Raw genomic sequence first — 26,349 nt, 5'->3', positions numbered from 1 at the left:
CCTTCGCATCTTGAAGGTTTCACGTGTGCTGTTCCTCCTGCCTGGAGGGTCACGGCCATGGCCATCACCACATGGCTGGCTGATTCAGCCTTTAAGACGTCTTCCCAGACCACCTGCAGTGGGCATCCCTTTCATGTTTTTGGGAAGATTATTAATGTCTGTGCCCCAGTGGCTGACTCCATTCATCACTATGCTAAGTTCTATAATGGCAGGCTCATTTGTCCATGTGACCACAGGGGCCAACTCCTGATAATTAAGAACTGGGATTTAGGGAGAGGGAGGGATTTTGGGGTGGAGGGAGTTCTCCAACTTTCTAGGGCATGTCACTTTATTTCTGTAATTACTCCCTTATCTGCAAGATGACAAGAGTGCCCGTTTCATAAGGCTATAAAGAATGAGAGCACATACAGCACTTGGCCCAGGACTCAGTAAATCCAAGTGACTGGAGCCCATGAGGATGCTGCCCACCCCCCACCCCAAATTCTCACCAAGGTGTTCTTGTCCTTATGATATTTATCTTTTTGGTAGGCATTGTAGTCCTGGAAGCTCGACTGATAGAAGACAGAGATGTCAATCCCACGGTGGGATAGGTCACGGCTGACAAAGGCAGCTTCACAATCACTCAGTTGGGGAACTGGATCAGGCTGCCCAGACAGCTGGGCCCTCTGCCCATATCTGACATCACCCCTAGAGTCCTCAGAAGGAAGAGGCACTTGGAGCTCCAGGCCACTCGCGGCCCCAGACTGTAGGAGGTTGATCATCCGGCATATTAAGCGACTCAGAAGGGCTTCATGCTCACAGATGGCCTCAGTGTGCCTCCTTTCCTCCAGCGACAGGCCCTGTCTGCTCGTCAGCTGCACGAAGTGCTCTGTCATGGCCTGCTGCAAGTGCAGCGTTATCTCTAACAGCTGGGTACAGATGCTGTGGTCTCTGGGGATCTGGCCTCTCCTCTGACCAGAGGGCACAGGAAGGGTGTCTGACCGATGACTCATACTCTGGGTATCTTTACTGGCCTCTGCAGGCTGCCTGGCACCTACCGAGAAAGAGACCATTGACAATGGAGCAAAGGAGGATCTCCTGGGGATGGAGACAGAACAGATCTCAGATCTGTTCTTCTCACTTCCATGCCTTGGTTCTATGACCAGATTGGTTCATGAAGAGTTACCTACTCATTAGGGCAATGAGTACATGGCCTCAAGCCTAGACACTAAGTGCTCCACTTAAATGGCATTAGAATGTGTTCTGAGGAAGAGCAGGGGGATATGAACAAGGAGGCTCTGGATTTTCCACCCCGTTCTTCAACCTGAGCAGTTCCTGCTTTGTTTGGTTAAATGGGAAAAAAGGGTTTCTACTGCTCAACAACAATCACCATCACTACCCACTGAGTAAAACATTCTGCTAGAATAAACTAATGCCTGAGGGCCAAATCTGGCCTGCCACTTATTTTTGTAGATAGTTTTATTGGAACACAGCCACATTCATTTATTTATGTCTTGATTATGGCTGCTTTTGTGTTACAATGGCAGAGTTTAATAGTCATGACAGAGACCACGTGGCAGAGACCATATGGTCCAAGAAGCCTAAAATATTAACTGGCCCTTTACAGAAAAGGTTTGCCAAGCCCTGTTGAAGAACATCAGCCCTTCTTTTTGCCTGTTCTTCTCCAGGTTGGCCATACCAGATACTCAAAGCCTTTAGATCTCTCAGTTCCTCTGTCCTCACTTGGCTTCCTGCAAATGCCTTCCACCTACTCACTGTGACAGCTGCCTTAGGCTTCCATCACTTGTAACTATGGGCTAGGTACATGGCTCTCAAACTTTGAAGTCCATCAGAATCACCTGGAGGGCGTGGTAAGAAACAGATGGTGAGACCTCACCCCTGAATTTTGAGTCAGTATGTCTGGGGTGAGACCTGAGAATCCTCATTTCTAGCAAGTTCCTGGGACTATACTTAGCAAATTTTCTTTTTTTTGGAGGGACTGGGTCTTGCTCTATCACTCAGACTGAAGTGCAGTGGCACAATTATGGCTTACTGCAACAAACTTCCAATGATTAGGATTAACCTTCCTTCTGAAAACAAGTTAAATACTGAACAAGACCAAAAAATACCTTTTAAAGCCTCAAAGAATCAATAAATCAGATAGCAAGATCCCAGAAGGTAGGAAAGCTTGAGGCCAACAGCTGCCACTACTTCTTTAAGACAATCCTTGTATCCCAAGACATCAAGACCCTTTTTCCTAAAAATCTAGACCTATGCCCATTCCACCAAATGCTACAATTCCAAGTTTTTCCCCCTAAGTAACATCCCCTTACACACACACAAACACAAAAAAAACCTCGTTGCTTCTTTTATAAATTTACGGCACCAGTACTTCAGAGTACCAAATACTCTGTCCAACGTCTTCAAACCATGTTCAGTTTGCCTGTGATGTTCCCATTGCAACCTATACCTCCCCTTAGTGACATTTAATATTGTTACTTGTTCAGTGTCTGCCCAGGTCAGCCTTCAGTATTACAGTCTTAGCACAGTACCTTGGCACATGGGCAACTAACATAGTTAATGAGTAGGAGTGGCATAACCACAAGGATGTTGCCAAGTCAGGGAAGAGATGAGCCATAAATGAAGACTTTGGCCATGGAAGATGGAGCAATAGACAGAGAAAGCCACAGAACAAAACTGTATCAAGTCTTGACTTAGGATCCCAACCTTTCATCGTGATGCAAAAACTTTATTCGGTGTTAGGAACATACTGATGAGAAAGAAATTGAACAAATATAAGTGTTTATGCCTAGACAAACCCTCTCTTCCACAAGCAAGAACTTTGCTCTGGCCCAAATTCCCTGTCCTAGAAGAGATTCATTTTAATGGGGCTCTCAACTCTGTAGGTAAGTCACACTATCTTTCCAAATACTTGATTATCATAGAGCATTTCAAGGGCCAGGTGAGATTCTTTTGGTTTTGCCTTCCAAAAGGTGGTGCCTATCATCCCTGTTGGTCCTGCAGAGTGCTAGTGGAAAGAGCCAAGATCAGGGTGGTAACCTCCCTCCAGTGAACAAGAAGCTATTGTCACCAGGCATCTTCTTCCTTCTCCCAGGACTGGAATTACACATTGAGTATCTTTGTCCTGTTACCTTAACGACAAAGTCAAAGATGGGACAGCTCTTTGGACAGCTCTGTAACATCAGCCAGCTCAGCCCATGGTCCCAGAATTTTAGTTATTCCAGTTCAGTTAAATTAGGGCCTCTTAGACTTCTTGTCATGGAAGTCCTTGCTGTTACCAAAGTCCCACTAGTCTGCCCCATATACCAAGCACTCAGCCGGGGACTCCAGGCACATAGGAAATAGGGACCAGGATGGGGCAGGGAAGCTGGAGGCCAGTGTGGCCTAGTAGGCAAATGGAGGAGGAAACTTGTTTAAAGTAGTTAGAATGAGAACCTCCCAGGGCAGATTTACATAGCAGAACATGGGGGCCAAGGCAGGTAACTGAAAGTAATGCATTTTCCTGGTAAAAATGTTTTGCTTTTTTTGGGGGGGTTGTTTGTTTTTGAGACAGAATCTCACTCTCTCGCCCAGGCTGGAGTGCATTGGTGCAATCATGGCTCACTGCAACCTCTGCCTCCTGGGCTCCAGCGTTCCTTCCACCTCAGCCTCTTGAGTAGCTGGGACTACAGGCGCATTCCGCCACACCCAGCCAATTTTTGTGTATCTTTTGTAGAGATGGGGTTTCATCATGTTGCCCAGGTTGGTCTCAAATTCCTGGGCTCAAGTGATCCTCTCGCCTCAGCCTCCCTAAGTGCTAGGATTGTAGGCAGGAGCCACCATGCATGGTCCCAAAATGTGTTCTCTGATAACAAAGTGAGTATGCAGCAAGGCCAGGAGTAAACCTAGAAGCTGGACTTCTGCCAAGACTCATCTTTCTATGGGAAAAGTCATTGTAAATGACACCATTCCACAAAGGCAACAATGCCCCTCTACCTCAGCCCTAAGTTGTCTGGTACCGGGGGTATGCCAATCCTCTCCTCAAGTCTTCTTGGCTATACCACTGGTTTCAGTATTCGTCAGCCTCCCACCATCTACCTTTCAATTCACCCGGGGGCCTTCTGTAGCAGCTAGAACCAGTATCCCAGGATCAGCCCAGTGGATGCTAGCAGCCTTTTGACAAGAGCTGAAAGACAGATCTTGAACAGAAGTTGGGAAGGAGAAATGAATGTGGGAACTGAAGTGGGAACAGGCTGGCAGTTCACTTTTGATGCCAGCATATGGCTATACTGTTTACACAAGGATACTTCTAATATCACTTTTTCTAGTGCCCTACAAGCCCTTATAACTCTGCCTTGGCCTTCCAGCCTTCCTTCTTCTTGCCATACACCAGCCTCCTTTGGTGTCTCAGTACTCTCACCTAATTCAGATTCTTCCTTCTGGGTATGGCAAGTATGATAGGGATTGCAGAATCGTCTCATGTGCATGTAGGGGGAAGCAAGGTATTTAGGGATACAGATCCCTAAATACAAGGTGCAAAATTGAAAGCTCAGGTAGAAGTACCCTTGACAGGCCTAGGCTCTATTCTATAATTGCTGCTCACTAACTGTAGGATGTTGGAAGAATTACTTCCCCTGTCTGGGCATCAGTTTCTCCGTATGTAAGATGAGAAGAATGTGATGAAACTGAAGCCCAGTGAAGATAAGTACCTTCTAGGGTCTCACATTAGAGCCAGGATTTAAACCCCAAGCCTCCCATTTTAGCCCTAGGAAGCAGAGTGAACTAGTAGAAAACCAGTCCTTGCATGAACTCCAGCCTGGCTTCATGTCATATAATACCCAGAAAGTCTCAAGTTCTGAGATTGGGTTAAATCATACTGTATTTTGGTGACTCAAAATTCCAGGTAGAAGCGAGCAAACACTCTGGAAGCTGCTACCATAGAGTACATTTCTCAAAGCATTTTTAAAATATTGTGTCCAGCATATAGAAAATCAGGTACATGAATAAACAGCATGACCTAAAACCACCAGCACAGACAAGAGAAAGACCAACCGGTCTCCAGCTATTGGGAGTAATTATAAAATAATTGCTTTTCTGTTGAAGGAGATAAAATCCAAGTTTAAAAATGGAAAGAAAATTAAAATTTATTAAAATAACAGATTTGAAGGAAAACAGGAGATCCCCAGAGTTACAATATAAGGACCAAAAATTTAAAACCTCTAAAGATAAAATTACTAACATGGAAGAAGAGGCTGAAGAAGCTTTCTGGAATAAGGCATGAAGACAAGAGAAAGTAAGAGAATATGAAAAAATCTAATACACACACATATGTATTTTTTTGGAGTCCCAAAAGAAGAGAAAATGGGACAAAAATCATTTGAATAAGCTGTATCTTCGGTGCTAGATAGTTAGACATCAAAGCATGGATTCAAGAAGCCCAAATGCTAACTAGGATAAGGAAATCTACACTATATAGTGAAACTACAAAAAACAAGACAAAGATAACATCTCAAAAGGAATCCAGGAAAAAAAATGTACCTTTCAAGGAATAACAGATCAAAAGCTAACTTCATCAACAGTGGAAACCTGAAGACAGTGGGATGTCATTTTCAATGTACTGAAAGAAAATAACTCCACTTAGAATCTTGTGACATCACAGGATCAATATTTCCACAGGCAGTACCAATTCCTCAGACTAGTGGCTGCCAGGGGAGGGGTGTAGGAAACTGACTGCACTGGGGCCCAAGGAACTTTTCTAGGGAAATGGAGGTGATCTCTATTTGATGGAGTGGTAGGTAGATGGTGATAGCCATTTGTCCAAGCTCAAACGGTATACTTATGAATCTTATTAGACTTAAATAGATTTAAAATGTAGCTATAGCGAACTAAGTCTCTGCTAGAATATAAATAGCTAAATACGTTTATTTTTGAGACAGGGTGTGACTCTGTCACCGAGACTGGAGTGCAATGGTGCAATCACAGCTCACTGCAGCTTCAACTTCCCAGGCTCAAGCAATCCTCCCACCTCAGCCTCCCGAGTAGCTGGTATCACAGGCACACACCACCATGCCCAGCTAATTTTGTTGTATTTTTTTGTAGAGACCAGGTCTCACCTTGTTGCCCAGGCCAATTTCAATCTCCTGGGCTCAAGTGATTTGCCCACCTCAGCCTCCCAAAGTGTTGGGATTAGAGGTGTGAGCCACTGCACCCAGTCAACAACTTTATTTTAAATGCTAGCCTTTCCAGTGGAAAGACCAGGATGGGGTTGGGCCCCAGATTTACACAGGATATTTGCATAATTATTTTATAGTAGAAAAAAGTGAACTAGTTCCAAAAAAGACAAGCTAATTAAAAAAAAAAGAAAAAAAAAGAAAACAACAACAACAATAAAAAACAACCAGGAAGGCTAGGCATGGCGACTCACACTTGTAATCCAAACATTTGGGAGGCTGAGGCAAGAGAATGGCTTGAGGCCAGGAGTTGGAGACCAGCCTTATCAACATAGTGAGATCTCATCTCTACCAAAAAAAAAATAAAAATAAAAATAACAGGAGAAAGCATGTACAGAGAAATAAGGACTAAAGACTATTTTGAATAGTTCCATGGCTACACTTCAATCTGGATGAAGTGGACAATTTAGTATAAAAACTGAATTTATTAGTCCTAATCCCAGAAGAGAAATAAAATCTAAACAAATCAGTTCCCATAGAAGTTAGAAAAGAGCTAACTCCCTAAGCAAGTATCTGGCCCAGACTGTCTCACAGGTGAATTCTATCATATATTTAAAGGAGTATATTACTCCAATGCTATTTAAATTGTTTTAGAGAAGAAAAACCCTATATTTTATAGTTAAATAAATAGTGATAAAGATTTGATGAAGTTTAATGAACTATGGATGAATTTCACCTATGAGTAGATTATCAATATCTTAAAAGCTGAATAGCATTCAGCAAATGGAATCCAATGGCACCATAAAATAGCCTTTTGACCAAGTGGGGTTATATGAGAATGTAAGACTAGTTTAATAATATTATTTATATCAACTTTTCATTAATAGATCCTCGGGAGTTTCAAAAAATCAATTTATCTATAGATGCTAAAAAGATACCTGATGAAATTCAGCACCCATTCTTTATTCAGACAACTTATTTAAATGAATGGTGCCTATTTAACATGAAACATCTCTCAGCTAAAAAGCCAGCCTCTGACACAATTGGGAAACAATGGAGGGATTCTCATAAACAAGATAAGGCCTACCTATTGTCTCTGCTAAATATCTTAACATTGTACCAGCAGTCTCAGCCAAGAATATTAGCCAAGGTAAGAAATTTGAGTCAGAAAAGGGAATTTGAACTATCACTATCTGCAGACTACTACTATACATCTGGAAAACACAAGAGAATTAAAGGAAGATCTACAAGAGTTTAACATAGCTGTAGAATGGGGCCCATCTCATGTTTTTATAAAGTTTTATTGGAACACAGCTATGTCTATGTTGCATATACACATAGGTCAGACTTTGGTAAACACTAGAATAGCATTTTCAACCTATCCTAGAGGTTCAAATATAAGGACCAAAAATGGAAAACCTCAACAAAAGGGTTTAGCAGGCAATTAGATATAGCTAAAAAGAAAATTAGTAACCTGGAAGAAAAGGCTGGTCACTTAGCTAACAAGCGAGCCTAATGGCTACCTAGCTGACCCATTCAAGTAGTTTCATTTTCACTTAGCCCTAACAACTGCTGTGAGGTAAGAATTATTCCCAACTTTCAGATGACACAGTTAAGGACATAATTCATTACAGTCCATTGAATTTAGCAAGGTCCCCAGATATGACCTGAATGATTATGAATGATGTAAACTATTCATGGGGGACATAGAATTCTCTGAACCACAATATTACCAAAGACAGCTAAAACATTACATGAGCACTGCCTCAAGTCAGGCCCTGGTCTAGGTTCCTTATGTATGTTATTTAATTCTCAAAACAGTTCTATTAGGAGGGTACCATCATTAGACTCACTTTACAGGTGAGAAAACAGAGGCTCAATGAATCACACAAGATGGCACAAGTAGGACATGGAAAGGGGAGCTTCAAACCCAAGTTGGTGAACCTCAGGCCCCATTGCCCTTATAAACATCCCTCCTTAAGACTTCTCCCCGGAAGGGTGCACATACTCTCAAAGCTTGGCATTCACTTTTGGGTATCCATGAGACACCTAAGTCCATGAGGGACCCTACCTCACTGGAGGCCCAGGAGCCCTAGGCATCACCGGGTGCAAAGCACCTCTCTCACTCTACATCCCACAGCTCACACTACCCTGCCACCAGCACTTACCTCTGTATCTGTTTTCACTCTTCTTTTCTCCGGCCTAGAACCTGACTGAGCAAACCATCCTTGACTGTCAGTTCTCAGGGACCTGCTCTGCTGCCCTCCTCACTGAATGTGTTTACCACTGTGGCCTGCACGTTCTGCTTGTAGGCACAAGGTAACTTTAGAGGTAATAATAAGATCCACCTTTTCCCATCCAGTGTGATCTTCCCCAGGAATTCCCAATTACCTAAAGTGGGCTTTCTTTGGCCCATTACAGAGAAAAGGCTTTGCAACGCCCACCCAGGGAGAACCACTCATTGAAGCCATGGTTCTCAGACTTTGGAGGGTATTGGCATCACCTGGAGAACTAATGAAGTGCTACAGGACCAGGCTCTTTGAAGTAGGCTAGGCCTGGGCCTGCGTGCTCATCAAGATCAGCAGGTGATTCTAATACTTACTAACTACTGAGAACTACTAGAGCAAGGGATTCCCAATTAAAACACAAATGAGCTACTGACTTTTCCCCGTATCTGAGGAGGTCATGATTTGAGAACAAGCTGAAATGGGTTAACCCAGGGCAGAAAAGACAACTTGGCAAGAAAGATCAGGAAGGAGACGCAGGAGGGCTGGATCCCAATCTGCCCAGGCCCCTCTGCCTGTGTGGCCTTGGCAAACCCACCTAGCCTTTCTGGTTTTCAGTTTCTCCTTGTTAAAGATGGGGGTGATGAAACCTATCTCCCCGAGGGTGGTGTGAGGACTAGACGGGAGCAGATATGCTAAAGTGATAGGGCAGGTGGAACCGCCCATGACTATATGCTGTGGGCTTGCCAGGCTTGCCCTGGGCAGCTAGCTGCTGTGCTGCTTTCTCTAGGGGTCTACACAGAAGCAAGGCCCAAAGCAGCCTGTAGCCCCAGAATACTCTGCCTTGTGCCTCTTTGCAAACTTTGATGAGTGCTTGTTTAACATACAGATGCCTGGGCTCCACATCAGTAGGATTCCAATTCAGTAGGTGTATAACTGAACCCAGGAATCTGCATTTTATTTATTTTTGTTTTTTATTTCCATAGGTTTTTGGGAAACAGGCTGTGTTTGGTTACATGAGTAAGTTCTTTAATGATGATTTGTGAGACTTTGGTGCACCCATCACCCAAGCAGTATATACTGAACCCAATTTATAGTCTTTTATCTCTCACCCCCTTCCCATCCTTTCCCCCTGAGTCCCCAAAATCAATTGTGTCATTTTTATGCTTTTGCATCCTCATAGCTTACCACCCACTTATGAGTGAGAACATACAATGCTTGGTTTTCCATTCCTGAGTTACTTCACTTAGAATAACAGTCTCCAATCTCATTCAGGTTGCTGTGATTGCCATTAATTCATTCCTTTTTTATGGCTGAGTAGAAGGAATCTGCTTTTTAAAACAAGCATGACAGGTGATTCTGGAAGACTCTTGGAAAGACAGTGCCATAGTAGATTCCACACCTAAAGGAAGCATTAGCTGTGGGCAGGCACCTTACCCCAGAGGGCAAGACTTCACATATCCCCCATCCTGGCCTGCACTGGGAGCCCATCTCCTCTGTCATTTGTTTATTCATTCCCCATTCATTAAAAACAAAACTAAAAACAATCCACTGGGCACCTATTAGATACCAAGTATCGTCTTAGACCCTGGGAACATCAAAATGAAGAAAACAATCCCCTGACTTGAAGGAGCCCCAGAATAAACATTCCAGTGGGAAAGTCTGGTCACCTATTTCCTTTGCTCAAGATCCTCCGACAGTTCCCTTTCACCTTACAGAGACTGCAAATTCAAATACCTTCAGGGACACAGTGGCGACACATGTACAATGCTGACTTGAGGAAAAGGGAGAGGTTGGGGAGGACATAGCCTAATGGCAGCCTGCCTATTCCTCCAATAGACATTCAAAATTTTTTAAAAAGTAAGGCCAGCCAAGCAAAGTCATTTTGCCCGTTGATTTCAGCCCCGTAGCCATCGTTTGCAAGCTCTTCGGTGTCGCAAATAGAGCTTCGGAATAATCAGTCACATCTAGCTCCCTACTCCCATCCTTTGCATTCCTCTCCCCCTCACTCTACCCTCTAACTCTAGCCTCTAACAACCCAAATCGTTGAGCCTCCTTAACTCTCCCAGCACACCAGGATTTCTTGTTCCCCTGGGCCTTTGCACATGCTGCCTCTCCACTGGAAAGCCCTGTCAGAGCCTTGCCCACTCTGTGGATTCCTGCTTATACTTCAAGTCTAAGCTCTCTTATCACCTCCTCCAAGGAGCCTTCCTCCCTAACTCCTCAGGCAGATAAAGGGACCCATGCCTATGTTCCCACATACTTTGTTCATGCCCTCTGTATAAAACACAACAGGTAGGCAGTACTTTAGAGTCTTGGCTCTAGTGTGAATCCAGCGTCTGGGCTACTCTGTCCTCAGATACCTGCTTGGCTCACTCCCTCATCTCCTTCAAGGCTTTGCTCAAAGCTCACCTTCTCCCAGAGTCCTGCTATGACCACCTATTTAATTGCACAACCCGCTCCTCATGCTCACCACACGGCAGTTCCCTCACCTCCATCGCACCTTTCATTTTTATAGCACTTTTCCCCTTCAAGCATACTATATAATGTACTCACTTATTACATGCATCGTTTATTTTCAGTCCCCTTCTCTAGAAGGTAAACTCCATGAGGGCAGAGGTCTTCAATTGTTTTGTTTACTGATATTTCTTAAGCGCAAAGAAGGGTGCTTGGCCCACGGAAGAGCTCAATAATGTCCGTGAATGAATAAATGAATGACCAAGTGGATGGATGGATGGATGGATGGATGGATGGATGGATGGATACCATAATGCAGTTTTCTAAGGTCTGGGCCCCCTTCTGGTCTGTACGCTATTCACGTTCTACCATAGTTCCAAGGCACACAGGGAGTTTTTAGTTAATGTTTGTTGAATATTCATTTCTAACTAATCTTTCAATGACTGAAGACAAGAATGAAGAAATCAATCAGTTGCAGGCACCTGGTGAATGTTGACAGTAGAGTGAAGATTTACCCAGTGGAAAAACTTCACTTTACACAACCTCCTGGCTTTTCCACAACTTGACATGCCTGGGAGCCTCTCTGATCTGGGCACCCTGACTACAGCAGCTGTAACATGGATTTGCCAAGAGGGGTCGCTAAACCCTTATTTTCTTGCCTAGAGCAGAAAACTCAGGCCAGCCAGCACTGCAGACTCGGAGAAGCGGCAGGTGAGAGGAGTATAGCAGAGGCCAGGCAAGGAGCAGCCAGCGCCTCATCCACGCGTGCGTGACCTCAGGAAGGCTGGGAGTCAACAGAGACAGCCGACTGCTGGGCTCCAGCCTGCAGTTGCCGCTAGCAGCAGGCAGTTGCATCTCTTTTCTGACTCACTGCAACCGCTGGTGGCTCTTGGGATCTCTTAGTATTTCTGTTTTACAGACAGGACTCAGGGCTCAGAGAGGTTGGGTACCTTAGTCACTGTCACAACCAGAATCTAGTGATAGGATTAGAATCCAGAATTGGCAAATACGGCTGTTCCTGCTACCACCCCTTTGGCATCTCTGCTCCCAAAGCAAACAAATTCCAAGTGCAGCATCTGGCATGGCCTAATTTAGAAGGCCTGTAGGTTCCAAGGTTGGGGAAAGGTGGAGGTAGGCAGTGGGAGATGGGGAAAGGAGAAGACTTCCTCTTCCAGAGACACTGACCCAGCTGCCCTCAGCTCTCCCCTTCCCTCCAGATTGTATAACCTTTGCTCCCTTGACTTCAGTTCCCTGGGCTTCTAAGTGGTCACTGGCCACATACAAACTCACTTTGGAGACAGCAGCCTGGAGGGCACAGAGGTGCGGGCCAGTGGGAAGAGACTGCAAAAGTCCCCAACCCATCAATGAAACTGTGGTCCAGAGAGAGGTAGAGGAACCTGCCTGGCAAGACCCTGAAGACCCTGCCCCGTCCATGCCAGAACCTGGGAATCTTTTTTTTTTTTTTTTTTTTTTTTGAGATGGTGTCTTGCTCTGTCACCCAGGCTGGAGTGCAGTGGCGCGATCCTGACTCACTGCATCCTGCCCCCGGCGTTCAAGTGATTCTCCTGCCTCAGCCTCCCAAGTAGCTGGGATGACATGTGTGCACCACCACACAAGGGCAATTTTTGTATTTTTTGTAGAGACAGGGTTTTGCCATGTGGGCCAGGCTGGTCTCAAACTCCTGGCCTCAAGTGATCCACCTACCTTGGCCTCCTAAAATGCTGGGATTGTAGGTGTGTGCCACAGCATCTGGCATAGAACCTGGGAATCTGTAATACTGGGCCCTGGGTTCCAAATAACGGGCTTCCCAACAATTCAATGAGGAAAGTGTCCTTGGCCCCATTTCATAGGTAACAAAACTGAGGCCCGGCGAGGTTCCTCAATCTTGTCCAAGTTCATGCTACTTGCTTGGGCCTGACTGCAGGCCTGTCTGAATCCAGGCCCAGGGTGTTCTCTTCACAGATTCCTGGGCCACAGTGACAGGATCCTAACAATTCCATTAGGTCTGGCCTGGTCTCTAGGTTGCATGAGGTGACCTGGAGTGGGCATCCTGGGGAGAAGGAAGGTCACCATGTCGGGGTCCTAATGGCTCTTGCCCACTTTCCTCCAGCGGGGGCCAAAGACCAGTTACCCAGTTGGTTGCTACCTGGTTGCCCTCTGGGGAACAGTCTGGCTCAAACCACTTACACTGCAGGGCCTGTTCTTCAAAGGGCACTGACGGTCTCCCCTTCTCCAGAAAAGTTCCCTGACTGCTCCAGCCCCCTCGGAACTTCAACTATTCTTTTTTTGTCTTCTTTCTTTCTTTCTTTCTTCCTTCCTTCTTTTCTTTTTCTATTTTGAGATGGTGTCTCGCTTTGTCACCCAGGCTGGACTGCAGTGGCTCGATCTCTGCTGACTGCAAGCTCTGCCTCCTGGGTTCACGCCATTCTCCTGCCTCAGCCTCCTGAGTAGCTGGGACTACAGGCACCCGCCACCACGCCTGGCTATTTTTTTGTATTTTTAGTAGAGACGGGGTTTCACTGTGTTAGCCAGGATAGTCTCGATCTTCTGACCTCACGATCCACCCATCTGTGCCTCCCAAAGTGCTGGTATTACAGGTGTGAGCCACCACACCCAGCCCTTTTTCTTTTTTTTTTGACACAGAGTCTCACTCTATGGCCCAGGCTGGAGTGCAATGGTGTGATCTCGGCTCACTGCAACCTCCAACTTCCAGGTTCGAGCAATTCTCCTGCCTCAGCCACTTGAGTAACTGGGACTACAGGCATGCACCACCATGCCTGGCTAATTTTTGTATTTTTAGTAGAGACAGGGTTTCACCATGTTGGCCAGGCTGGTCTTGAACTCCTGGCCTCAAGTGATCTGCCTGCCTCGCCCTCCCAAAGTGCTGAGATTACAGGCCTGAGCCAGCGTGCCCTGCCCCTTCAGCTATTCTTTATGGTTCTAATGTCTCCCAGGTATTCTCTGGCCTTAGCACTCACACCCAAACAGACTGTGAAGATCTTGAAGACAGGGACTAATGCTTTACTCGGCTTCTTTCTCCCTTAAGCCCATGGTGGCTGAGCATACAGTAGATGCCAAGTAGCTGCTTTTTGTTTGCTTGTTTACTGTTTACATGGGAAAACAGATCCAAAAACCAGCTCTCTGCTTTCCAGGGAATTTTTAACCACAGTTGAAAATGACATCTGTGTCCTGTTGCACAACAGAGAGGAGGGAATTAGCATTATTCATTCACTCAACAAGTATTTATTGAGCAACTGCCATAGGCTAGACACTGCTCTAGGTGCTGGCAAGAGAGACGGCAACAAGACAGACACAACCCTCTTGCAGTTTACCTAAAGCAGGTGACAGAAAATGAGCAACATATATAAATAAGTATAATATAATTGGGTAAGTGCTGTGAAGAAAACTCAAGTTGGGTAGGGGATTGAGAGCAAGAGGAGGGGCTATTTAGGTAGGGTAGTTGGGCAAAGACCCACAGAAAGCAAAGGAGCAACCCACATGGATCTCTGGGGGAAGGAAGAATGTTCCAGGCAGAGGGAGCGCCAAGTGCAAAGGCCCTGGGATGAGAGAGTGTATTTGCTGTAGTTGAGAAATGGATCTGCAAGGTTTCGTAAACCTGGATAGCCACTTTGGCTTTCATACGAGCATGATGGGAAGACAATACAGACGCTCTAAAGCCACTGTGTGAGTTACTCACTGCCTTGTGGAGCTGGCTGGAGGCCCCCAAACCACTCAGGATGCCTGGGACTCTGTGAGGTTCATTCCCTGACTTAAAATTCACTTGTTCTCATTGCTAGAATGAAGCATCTGATATGGTTCGGGTATGTCCCCACCCAAATCTCATCTTGAGTTGCAGCTCCCACAATTTCCACATCATAGGAGACACCCGGTGGGAGGTAATTGAATCATGGGGATGGGTCTTTCCCATGCTGTTCTCATGATAGTGAATAAGTCTCATGAGATCTGATGGTTTTATGAAGGGGAATTTCCCTGCACAAGCTCTCTCTCTTGCTTGCCGCCATGTAAGACATACTTTTTGCCTTCCACCATGATTGTGAGGCCTCCTCAGCCATGTGGAACTGTGAGTCCATTAAAACTCTTTTTCTTTATAAATTACTCAGTTTCAGGTATGTCTTTATCAGCAGCATGAGAACAGACTAATAGAGCATCCTTGCTCCTCAAAAGCTAAGGTCTTCATCTGGGTTTCCTGGAGCCCCAGAGCAATATGCTCAACCAGGGGCCATGTCAAAATCACTGGGAAGCTTTTTTCCAAAAACAAATGCCAAGTCCCACCTGTACCTCGCTGACCCAGTCTCTGGGGTGAGCTATGGGATACACACTGCTCATGAAGACCCACAGTCCCAGAGGGGGTGTGGGTGGGCCCCCACCCTAAATTGTATCTGCATGTACATGTGGTGTTAGGGGGATGATAATGACCATAGCTTTCATCAGACGCCCCCAAAGATGGAGAATCATATTCCAGGCAAACCAAATGGGCTGCCACTGAAATGGCTGCACAATGACAGCCCAAGCCCGGCTAGCCTTGACCCCTCTCCCTCCAGTTCCTTTCCTTCCCACCCACTGCCCCCATCCCCATCCCTTCTGCCAATGTCTTCTTTCTCGGGCTCCTGCATCTCATTACTTTGCTCAGATGTCTCCCTTCCTTCCAGCACTTAGGATGCCACCAGCATCCAATACCTCTTCAAATATGAATAAGCTGTTTTCCTTGCCAGAGCTGCGGCTCAGTGAAGTCAGTCTTTTCTGGGCCCTTTCTGTTTACTCTCCCCCCAGACAAGGTCTTCCTGCTTCAGCTGTCAAAGAGGAGTTTGTTCCAGTGACCCATTTCTCCCCCTGCTCAGGACTTGGTATCCTGCTTGGGACACAAAGAAAAGGGTTTGTTTCATTTTCCATTGACACTATCTACCACTGTCACCCACATTTCAAATCTGAGGGACCCCCTTCAAGAACTCTGGTGCTGTGGGGGAGACCAAATGACCTCAGCCCTGGGCATGCTGGGGGTGAGGAGGCTGGAGACAGCAGTGGTGGCCGTGTCAATGGCCTGGTTCCCTGGCTGGGAAGGGGTTGCTATCTGGCTTTGGCAGGCACTAAATTCATCCGCTCATTTTCTGGGCCTGTTTGCCAGGATTCCCTAAGAAGCTCCTTTCTCTTCAGGAGGTATGGTATGGTGTGTTGTGGTCTGATATGGAGTTTTTGTCAAGAGCCCAGGGTTCAAGCCACAAGTTCAAGTCCCAGCTCAGCCACTTACAGACCACGTGGCCAGGCAAACCACGTGGCCACGGGTGAGTTACTAAGCATCTCTGGGCTTCAGTTTCTCCTCTGTGAAGGAAGGTCAGGGAGGAGGGCTCAAGAGGTTATGTGAAATAACAAATATAAATTTGAGCCTCTCCCTTCCAAATTCCATCCTGCCATCCACCAAACCCGACTGTTCCTCCACCTGACCATTTAAACTTTCATTCTTTCATTACTAACTTTTGTTGAGCCTTACTCCACCGTGCACTCACCAGTCTTCTGAGACTGAGGCTGATACAAGAAACATTTTGGAGGGAGCTGCTGCCGACTCCTCCCACTGTCGCCAGGAAGGCTTGAGCTCTGGAGAGAAGTCTCCACCCGCGTCTCCCTCGGGGGAGCCTCTCAGAGATGATGAGCTGAGAGTTTCTATGGGACTTTTCCTCTTAGTCATACCACATTTGTGAGTTCCTTCCCACCGGGAAAATTCTTGGCAGGAGGGCTTTTCCTTGATTCTGAAAGGCCCATTCTGACCTACTGGGCTTCTGTTGACCTAGGTCTCCCTCAAACCTGGACCTGCAGAGCTGGTCTCCACCACTTCCCTTCTTCATAGGAATTCTTGAGTGGGGACAATGCCCACGTATCCCCCCGCTCCCCACTCCAGTCCACTCTGCTATGTTTTCCCAGAACTAGGAGTGCTTATTTAATGCCTCGAGCCTTCCAGAGAGCAATTTCATCATGCCCCAGCCCCAGGTTATTGGGTGCATTGAGGCACCCCAGACATTGTGCTGAGCACTTGGCAATGTTATTTCATCCCCCTCCCTGCACCCTGCAGCTGCCTGGACCATTGCTGACCCACGGCGAATAATACCTTCTGGTATTCATGCCCTTGCACATGGACTCTGGATTTGGCCATGTGACTTGCTTCAGTCAGCAGGACATGAACAAGAGCCATGCATGCAGAGCTCGACAAGTGCAGTGGGTGGTCCAGAAGCCAGCACCACGCTGCAGAGAAGCTCAGACTGCAGAGTGATGAGAGGCCATGTGGAGAGAGACCCTGGAGGGTGAGGCATCTTGCACATCCCAGCCCCAGCAAAGCACCCATTAGATTGCAGCCACATAAGCAACCTTGGCAATGCCATGTGAAGCGGAAGTACCCCTAACTGAGTCCCATTCACCAACAGAATTGTGAGAAATAATACATTATTGTAGTCTTAAGCCACTAAGTATGAGGACAGTTTGTCACACAGCAATAGAAATTTGAAATAAAACCCTCAGACCCAGATACTATGATAATCAGCCCCACTTCACCGATGCTGACTCTGAGGTTCAGAGAGCTTGAGGGAATTTCCCAAGGTTGCCTCTGAGTAAGTGAATGTGGTGGCCGTGAAACACGCACCTCGGATCTCCTGCTGGGGGGAGCTTAATTGACTGACAGCCCCCGCCACTGTCCACCTGCATCCACCACCACCACCACACTGAGGCCGTGTCTCCCCCAGGGCTGCCCCCAACCAATAAACGAGCACGGCCAAGGCACTAGCACAAGCCTCTTCCTAGGAGACGTGAATTCTTCCATCGGTCTACTGTGGCTCAAGGACTCCCCATCAGCCTGACTGAAACTTTCTTGGAAGTGTGTGGCAGTGTAAGACTCTTCCTACCTCAATCCCCATCCTTCTCTCTTCTCTCCCTGGGTCACACAGTCTGAAGGCCCTCCTACCTCCTCCTGCTCCCTCTCTTTCATCCATCGCAGGTGTTTCCTCCAATAAATATATTGCATTTCCATTCCCACCCAGTGGGAAAGCTAAGATTCCAGCCCATGGAGTCTCTGTCTTGATGCTTTCTTTTGTTTTCCTTCAGACACTTTTCCTCCTAGGAAAAATGAGCATCTTCAAAAATCAATACCATCCAGATCTCAGAAGTTCTAAGGCCACAGGAAAGGAAAACTTCAAAGACAAGAAAAACAAGGTGCAGGAACCTCAACAGACACCCTGGGGGAGCCGGACCGACACCTGGGTCTTCAGGAACTGATGCGATCCAGGAGCCTCCCTGGAAGGGACGGCAGGGGGCAGGATGACGTGTGAACGTTTATTCTCTGTCCTGAGCTCTTTATACACATTATCTTATGGAATCCTCCCAAACATTCACAAGCCAAGTAGTACCATTCCCATTTTACGGAGGACATGAGTCTCAAAGAGGTGAAGCAGGCTGCCTTGGGTCACACAACTAACACATGGCAGGGCTGAGACTTAAACCCCAATGGAGGGAAACAACAGCCAGGTGCCTTCCAAATCCGGGGTGTAAATCCCCGCCTTGTGTGTGTTCCTGGGAGGCCTTGGGCATGTTGCTTAACCTCTCTGAGTTTCAGTTTCCCCATGTATAAAACTAGGACCCTCCTTGTCTCTTCCTCCTAAGAGCATTGTAAGCATAGAGAATGAGTCTTGTGTGATCATGTGTTAGATGTGTTAGTCATATTAATTTTGACCCTGACTCCCACCCCAGCCTCCAGACCAGCCAGTTTTCCATTACACTGAGTTGTTTCCATCCTATTGACACAAACAAGATAAGAACTTTTTTTAAACCCAAACTCCAGGCTGATCACAAATTACACAAGAGGTGATGTCCATGTCTGATTCATAATCTGGTGTTGCCTTCGTTTCTATAAAAAAAAAAATACATCAACAACGAAAAACCAGATAAATTAGCAAGGGACACACAAAAATTGAAGGCTCCAAGCCAGGATCCCAAAAAAATCCCCCGGATTCTTTCCCCATGAGGGGAGGTTTTCCACAGGGACGCAGTTGGCTCAGGGACTCGTGCTGCTTTCTCCTTGAAAAAGCTCCTGGGCTAAAAATAGCCAAGCAGCAGGCGGCCCCTTCTGGGGCTTGGAGAATAGGCGGGGAGGGATGGAGGGGAGGGGGCCTAGGCTTCTGGACGCCTGTGTCCATGAGAAACAGGAGGGAGAGTGGGGCTCTACAATCTGGGGTTTTAGGGAAAGGTGGGGAGAAGGGGCTTTGTAGTGAAGGGGAGAAAGAAATGGGTCAAGACTCCTCAAATTTGTTGAGCCGGAGAATCCTGAGGAATCACTACTAGTGTTCTCAGATTTACTGGGGAGAGAGAAAAGGGCCCAGGGAGAGAGGGGTAGACATTGATAGGCCAGGAAGAGAGAGGCAGGTCACCACTGTCACCAAGCAAGGAAAACCAGGGGGAGCCCCTTTATAATAAAAAAAAAAAAAAAAAAATCAACCAAAGAAACAAGCAAACATAAATAAAATAAAATAAAATAAAATAAAATAAAATAAAATAAAATAAAAACAAGGCCCAGGGGACTCTGGTTTGACCGTTTGACATGAACCCAAGTCAATGGAGTCACTTCCAAAAACCTCATGTTATACAAAAGTTATCCCTTTGCCCTTTCAGTTCTGTCCCAGGGACCCCAGCTTAGATTCCATTCTTCTTTATCCTAAGTGATCCCTTAGCCAATCCAAGATCAAACTGCTCCTCTGGAGGGCAACCTCGCCAAGCCATCAGGCAAGGATGTAAGCAGAATTGGGGGCTCTATGGAACTTGGGGTTATGGACCCTTTGAAATGAGAAGGTATCTTCCAGATTATTCATACTCCCTTGTTTAGGCCTCAACATGCAGATGGGGCAGCTGAAGTCCAGAAAGGGTGAATAGCTTGTCCAAGTCACCCAGCAAGTGTGCCAACTCCCAATTCAGCACCACCTCACTGCATGAGCTGCCAGTGATTCATTCTGACCAGGACTTCATTCATTCAGCAATAATGACTGAGCACCTACTCTGCACCAGGCACTGTTGCAGGTGCATAGGTATCCAACGGTATACAGAGAAACCTCTCTGATAAGGTAGCATTTGAGCAAAGGTTACCTGAAGGCAGCAAAGGGTGAGCCATGAGAAAATCCAGCAGAACAGTCTAGTCAGGGGCAACAGCAAGTGCAAAGGCCCCGAGGCTTCTCATGTTTAAGGAACAGCAAGAAGCTGGATGGCTGGAGGGGAGTACTTGGAGATGAGGTCAGAGACAGAACAGGAGGGACCTGCAGGCCTCTGGAAGGATCTTGGCTTTCTCCTAGACAGGCCAGAAGCCTTTGCAGGGTTTTGAAGAAGACTAGACCTGATTTAGCACATAAAAGAATCCCTCTGATTACAGTGTGGAAAAGATGCTGTTGCAGAGGGACAATGGCAGGGCCAGATAGGAGGACATCATAATAGCCCCAGGGCGAGGTGGTGACAGTGTGCTCAGCATGATCACTTCCCGGGAGTGAGAACTGGTTGGATTCTGGGTGGAGGTCAAGCCTACAGGATCACCACACCCCAGCCCAGCCTGAACACAACTGTTCTAAAGGACTCATCCATTCCAAACTTATTGTTTAAGCTAACTCATTTTTCTAGTACTTTATGGCTTACAAAACATTCCTCCTGTATTATTCCACATGACCCTCATCACAAGCCTATGACATATGTGGAGAACTCATTATTACTCTCATTACTCTTATTTTACAGACAAGGACTGAAGGCACAGACAAGACTGAAGAAACAAGGCTAAGTCCCTTGGGCAAGGCTGCTCTGTCACACAATCCAGGATTTGGTTGCAGAAGTTTTGTCTACTGACCCCTGGGTAAGGGCTCCCTGTGCCACACACTCTGCTTAATGAAGGTGACTCAGGGATGACTAGAGGATGCTGGCAGACCCATGGAGGAGCTGTAATAAATTTGGTTTATAGCTGAGCTGTCCCAACACAGCAGCTACTAGTCACATGTAGCTGTTTAAATTCAAAATGTAAAAATTAATTCTTTAATCATATTGGCCACATTTCAAGTGCTAAATGTGGCTGGTGGCCACCATACGGCACAGCACAGATAGTAAAACATTTCCATTATCAGAGAAAATTCTACTGGACAGTGTTGGTACAAATAACCTTTCCTGCCCACTCCAACTCTAACTCCCCATGTCAGAATTGAGGGCTTGTGGATAGAATGTGGTGCCATGCCAACTTCCACTACTCTTAGCTTTTGCCCTGACAATATACCACCTGTGCCATATTTTACTTATCTTAATAACTGATTTTAGATTGACTCAATTTTTTTTAAGAGACAGGGTCTTGCTCTGTCACCCAAGCAGGAGTACAGTGGCATGATCATAGCTTACTGCAGCCTCAAAATCCTAGGCTCAAGCAATCTTCCTTTTAGCCTCCTAAGTAGCTAAGACTATAGGTGCAAGCTACCATGCCCAGACAATTTTTTTGAAAAGACCTGTAGAGATAGTTTCACTCTGTTGCTCAGACTGGTCTCACACTCCTGGCCTCAAGTAATCCTCCTGCTTTGGCCTCCCAAAGTACTGGGATTACAGGCATGAGCCGCCACACCCAGCCTAGATTGACTCACTTTTTAAGCTTAAATATCTATTATATATAGGCCTTGTCCTAAGCAAAAAGTCATGGGTTTGGTGTACAAATTATGCATACACACAAACATGCAGGCAAAGTTGTTGAATGATGATCTATATATTACCTTCAATTATCTCACTATTGGGAAACACTGGTATGGTGGAGAGGCATGGGCTTTGAAATCAGAAAAGCACTTCACCATTTAACCAGTTGTGTGCCCTTGGAAACATTTCTTCACCTCTCTTTAACCTTCACCCATCTTTAACCCTGAGTGGGGCTGAAAAAGGGGAAAGAAGGAGGAGGGGAAAGGAATTAACATTTGATGAGCACTTACTCTGTGCCAGGCAAAATGCTAGGTTTCACTACAAAGCTCTCTACCTGATTTTCACAGGAACTCAGTTGGTCCTTTACTGGAACATTTACTTTACAGATAAGAAAGCTGAGGCTCCAAGATTTAAAAAGCAAAAACAGAACTGGAAGATTCTATAGGGGGCTATGAAAAGCTCCATTTATTTCGGGGAATCTAGAAGTCTACATGCATTTCAGAGGCATGCACATACCCATGAAAGATCTAAGAAAGCCCACATCTCTCTCCTCTGGCTGACCATGAACCTCTGCCCAAGGAAGTAAAGGCTAAGGCAGAGTTGTAGACTGTCTGCCAGAGCATTAAAGACATGACCCAATGAACACAAAATACCTCTTGGCAAAGGCTGAGAAACTTATTGTATCTAGGCGTTTAAGGAAATCGCTGTCCAATCATTAGAAGACCAGTAAGCTAACAAGCAGACTTCAGGAGTCACACATGATAAAAAATATAGACTTTAAAGAATTAGTTGGCTGGGTGTGGTGGCTCACACCTGTAATCCCAGCACTTTGGGAGGCCGAGGCAGGTGGATCACCTGAGGTTGGGAATTTGAGACCAGCCTGACCAACATGGAGAAACCCGTCTCTACTAAAAATACAAAATTAGCCGGGTGTGGTAGCACATACCTGTAATTCCAACTACTCGGGAGGCTGAGGCAGGAGAATGGCTTGAACCCAGGAGGCAGAGGTTGCAGTGAGTTGAGATCACACCATTGCACTCTAGCTTGGGCAACAAGAGCGAAACTCCGTCTCAAAAAAAAAAAAATCAGTCTACGTAAGTCACTAAATAAACAAACAGCGACAATAACAAACCCTAGTGAAGGGACAGAATCTGATTTTCAGAGTTGCCACATTATGTTATTTTAGATGTCCATATTTCAATTTAAAAATTACAGGACTCACTAAGAAACAGGAAAGTATGGCCTATACATAAGAACAAAAAGCATTCAATTAAAACCATCCCTCAGAATGCCCAGATGTTGGATTTACTAAAGACTTTAAATTAGCTATGATAAATATGGTCAAATAACTAAAAGAAGTCAAGCATAAATAATTAAAAGAAAGTAATGAGAACAATGTCTCACCAAATAGAGAATATCAATAAAGAGGTAGACCTTTTTTTAAGGAACCAAATAGGAATTCTAAGTTAAAAGTACAATAGCTGAACTGAACAGTGTATTAGAGGGGCTCGACCGTAGAATTGAACAGATAAAATAAAGAATCAGAAAACTTGAAGATAGATCAATTGAGATTGTCCAGTCTTATTTAGCAGAAAGAAAAAAGAATAAAGAAAACCAAACAGAGATCTGTGACAAACCATTAAGTATACCAGGATATGCATAATGGGTGTCCAAGAGGACAGACAAGGAGGTAAAAAGAATATTTGAAGAAATAATGGCTGAAAACTGCACAAATTTGATGCAAATATTAATCTGCACACCGAAGAAGGTCAACAAGCTCCACTTAGGATAAATTCAAAGGGTTGCACACCTTGACACACCCTAGTCAAATGGTAAAAAGACAAAAAGTCTTGAACACAACAAGAGCAAAGTTATTCATGTACAAGAGCCTCTTAATAAGATCAGCAGTTGACTTTTCATCAGAAACTATGGAAAGCAGAAGGCATGGGGATGACATATTCAAAGTGCTGAAAGAAAAAGACTTCAAACATGAATTCTATATCCAGCAAACCTATCCGTCAGAAATGAAGAAGAAATTAAGGCATTCCTAGTTTTTTTTGTAACTGAGAGAATTTATCACTAGCAGACCAATCCTATAAGAAATACTAAAGGAGTCATTTAGGCTGTATGAACTAGCCAGGAACTCAAATCCACATGAATAAATATAGAGTATAAGTAATCACATGGGAAAATATGAAAAACAGTTCAAAGATATGTTTTTGTTTATAACTCTTTATTTTACTATCTGATTTAAAGATAATGGCATAATTCAGTAATTACAAAACTGTTATGGTCTTATCATGCATAAGGACATAAGTTGTATGCCAACAATAGTAGAAAGGAGAGGGACAGCAATGAACAAAGTTATATTAAAATAAAGTTTTTGTATAGTATAGTATTGAAATTAAGTTGATACTAGTACAAACTAGATTGTTTTAAGTTAAGGTATTAATTGTAATTCCCAGGGCAACCACTACAAAAGTAATTTTTTTAAAAAAGTGAAAGAAACAAGAAGCAAGTTAAAATTATATATTTAAAAATATCTATTTAATACAAATAGGGCAGCAATGATAGAATACATAGAGAAAAAGACAGGACATTTAGAAAACAAATAACAAAATGGCAAGTGTAAACCCTACCTAAATGGTAATTACAATAATGTAAATGGATTAAATACTCCAAGCAAAAGGATAAGACATATCATCCAATTATATGATGTTTACAAGGAATACACTTTAGAATCAAACACATAAATAGATTGAAAGTAAAAGAATAGAATATTTACTATGCAAATGTGCCTAAAAGAGAGCTGGAATTGCTATATGCAAATGTAAGACAAAATAGACTTTAAGACAAAATCATCATTGGAGACAAAGAAGGGCATTTTTAAATAATAAAAGGATAAATATATCACAAAAACATAACAATTCTATGCATCTATGCACCCAACAAACAGCCCCAAAATACATGAAGCAAAAAATAACAGAAATGAAGGGAGAAATAGACAATTCAATAATAACAGAAACTTTAATACCTCACTTTCAATAATGAATATAACAACCAGGCAGATCATCAGCAATGGAATAGAACATTTGGACAACATATAAACCAACTAGATCTAATGAACATCTATAGAACTCTCTACCCAACAACAGCAGAATACACATTCTTCTCAAGTGCACATGGAACATTCTCCACGATAGACCATATGTCCGCCCATAAAACAAGTCTCAATAAATTTAAAAGTATTTTTTTCTGACCACAATTGAATGAAATTGGAAATCAACGTATTAGTTAGGGTGGTCCAGAGAAACAGAAGCAATAGGATGTATACACACACACACACACACACACACACACACACACACAGAGAGAGAGAGAGAAATAAAGAAAGAGAGACAGAGAGGAGAGAGAGAGAGAGAGAGACATATATATAGGAGAAGATTTATTATGAGGAGCTGGCTTATGCAATTATGGAGGCTGAGAAGTCCCATGATCTGCCATCTGCCAGCTGGAGACCCAGGAAAGCTGGGGGTATAGTTCCAGATTGAGTCCAAAGGCCTGGAAACCAAGGGAACCAGTGATGTATATCCCAGTCCAAGAGCAGGAGAAACGATCTGCCAGCTCAAGAAGACAAGCAGGAAGCAAAAAAGTGAATCCCTCCTTCCTCTGCTTTTTGTTCTATTCAGATCATCAATAGACTGATGATGCCCACCTACACTAGGGAGCACAATCTACTTTACAGAGTCCACTGATTCAAATGCTAATCTCATCCGGAGACACCCTCACAGACACACTCAGAAATAATGTATAATCTGTACACCCATTGCCCCAGTGAAATTGACACAGAGTTAACCATAACAATAACAACAGAAAATTCAGGAAATCCACACATATATGGAAATTAAACCACACACTCTTCAATAACCACTGGATTAAATAATAAATTACAGGGGAAAGTAGAAATGATCTGAGATTAATAAAAGTGAAAACACAACATACCAAACTTATGAGAGACCACTAAATTAGTACTTAGAGGAAAATTTATAGCTGTAAACATTTATATTTTTAAAAAAGAAATATCTCAAATAAATAACCTAATTTTCCACCTTTGGAAATTAGAAAATTGAAACCAAACTTCATCCAAAGCAAGCCAGAGGAAGGCAATAATAAAAACTGGAGCAGAAATAGAGAACAGAAAAAAAAAAAACAGAGAAAATCAACAAAACTAAAAGTTGGTTCTTTGAAAAGATAATGAATTGACAAACCTTTAGCTAGACTGACCAAGAAAAAAGAAAGAAAAAATTCGAATTACAAAAATCAGAAATGAAAGAGGAGGACATGAGTACCAATCATACAGAAATAAAAAGTATCATAAGGGAATACCAATACCAGAAACCACATATGCCAAAAAATTAGATAACTTAAATGGAAAAAGTTCTAGAAAGACACAAACTACTCAAATTAAATCAAGAAGAAATAGAAGATCTAAGTCGGGTGTGGTGGCTCATGCCTATAATCGCAACACTTTGGGAGGCTGAGGCAGGTGGATTGCTTGAGCCCAGGAGTTCAAGACAAGTCTAGGCAACATGGCGAAACTCTACCTCTACTAAAAGTATAAAAAAGTAGCTGAGCATGGTGGTGTGCACCTGTAGTCCCAGCTACTTGGGAGGCTGAGGTAGGAGGATCACCTGAGCCCGGAAAGTCTGCAGTGAGCTGCAGTGAGCCACGATGGTGCCACTGCACTCCAGCCTGGGCAACGAGAGTGAGACTCTTTCTCAAAAAAAAAAAAAAAAAAAAAAAGAAGAAGAAGAAATAGAAAATCT

At 44.4% G+C, this 26,349-nt stretch overlaps 1 protein-coding gene across 1 annotated transcript in view; it reads right to left on the bottom strand.

The window, feature by feature from the left end:
• The window catches only part of ACCSL (1-aminocyclopropane-1-carboxylate synthase homolog (inactive) like), a 34,576-nt gene extending 12,065 nt beyond the window's left edge, over nt 1-22,511 (bottom strand). Inside the window, exons 1-3 of the mRNA XM_030829243.1 lie at nt 22,470-22,511; nt 21,604-21,756; nt 489-1,033 (exon numbers count right to left, since the gene is read on the bottom strand). Of these exons, the coding sequence (XP_030685103.1) occupies nt 489-992 (504 nt within the window). The 5' untranslated portion in view covers nt 993-1,033; nt 21,604-21,756; nt 22,470-22,511. The remainder of the gene's footprint in view (nt 1-488; nt 1,034-21,603; nt 21,757-22,469) is intronic.
• Nucleotides 22,512-26,349: the final 3,838 nt, after the last annotated feature.

This window comes from Nomascus leucogenys, chromosome 15, assembly GCF_006542625.1.
Source record: "Nomascus leucogenys isolate Asia chromosome 15, Asia_NLE_v1, whole genome shotgun sequence".
NCBI classification, from domain to species: Eukaryota; Metazoa; Chordata; class Mammalia; order Primates; family Hylobatidae; genus Nomascus; species Nomascus leucogenys.
The sequence above is the reverse complement of the archived record's forward strand: the minus strand, read 5'-3'. Positions and strand labels throughout refer to the sequence as shown.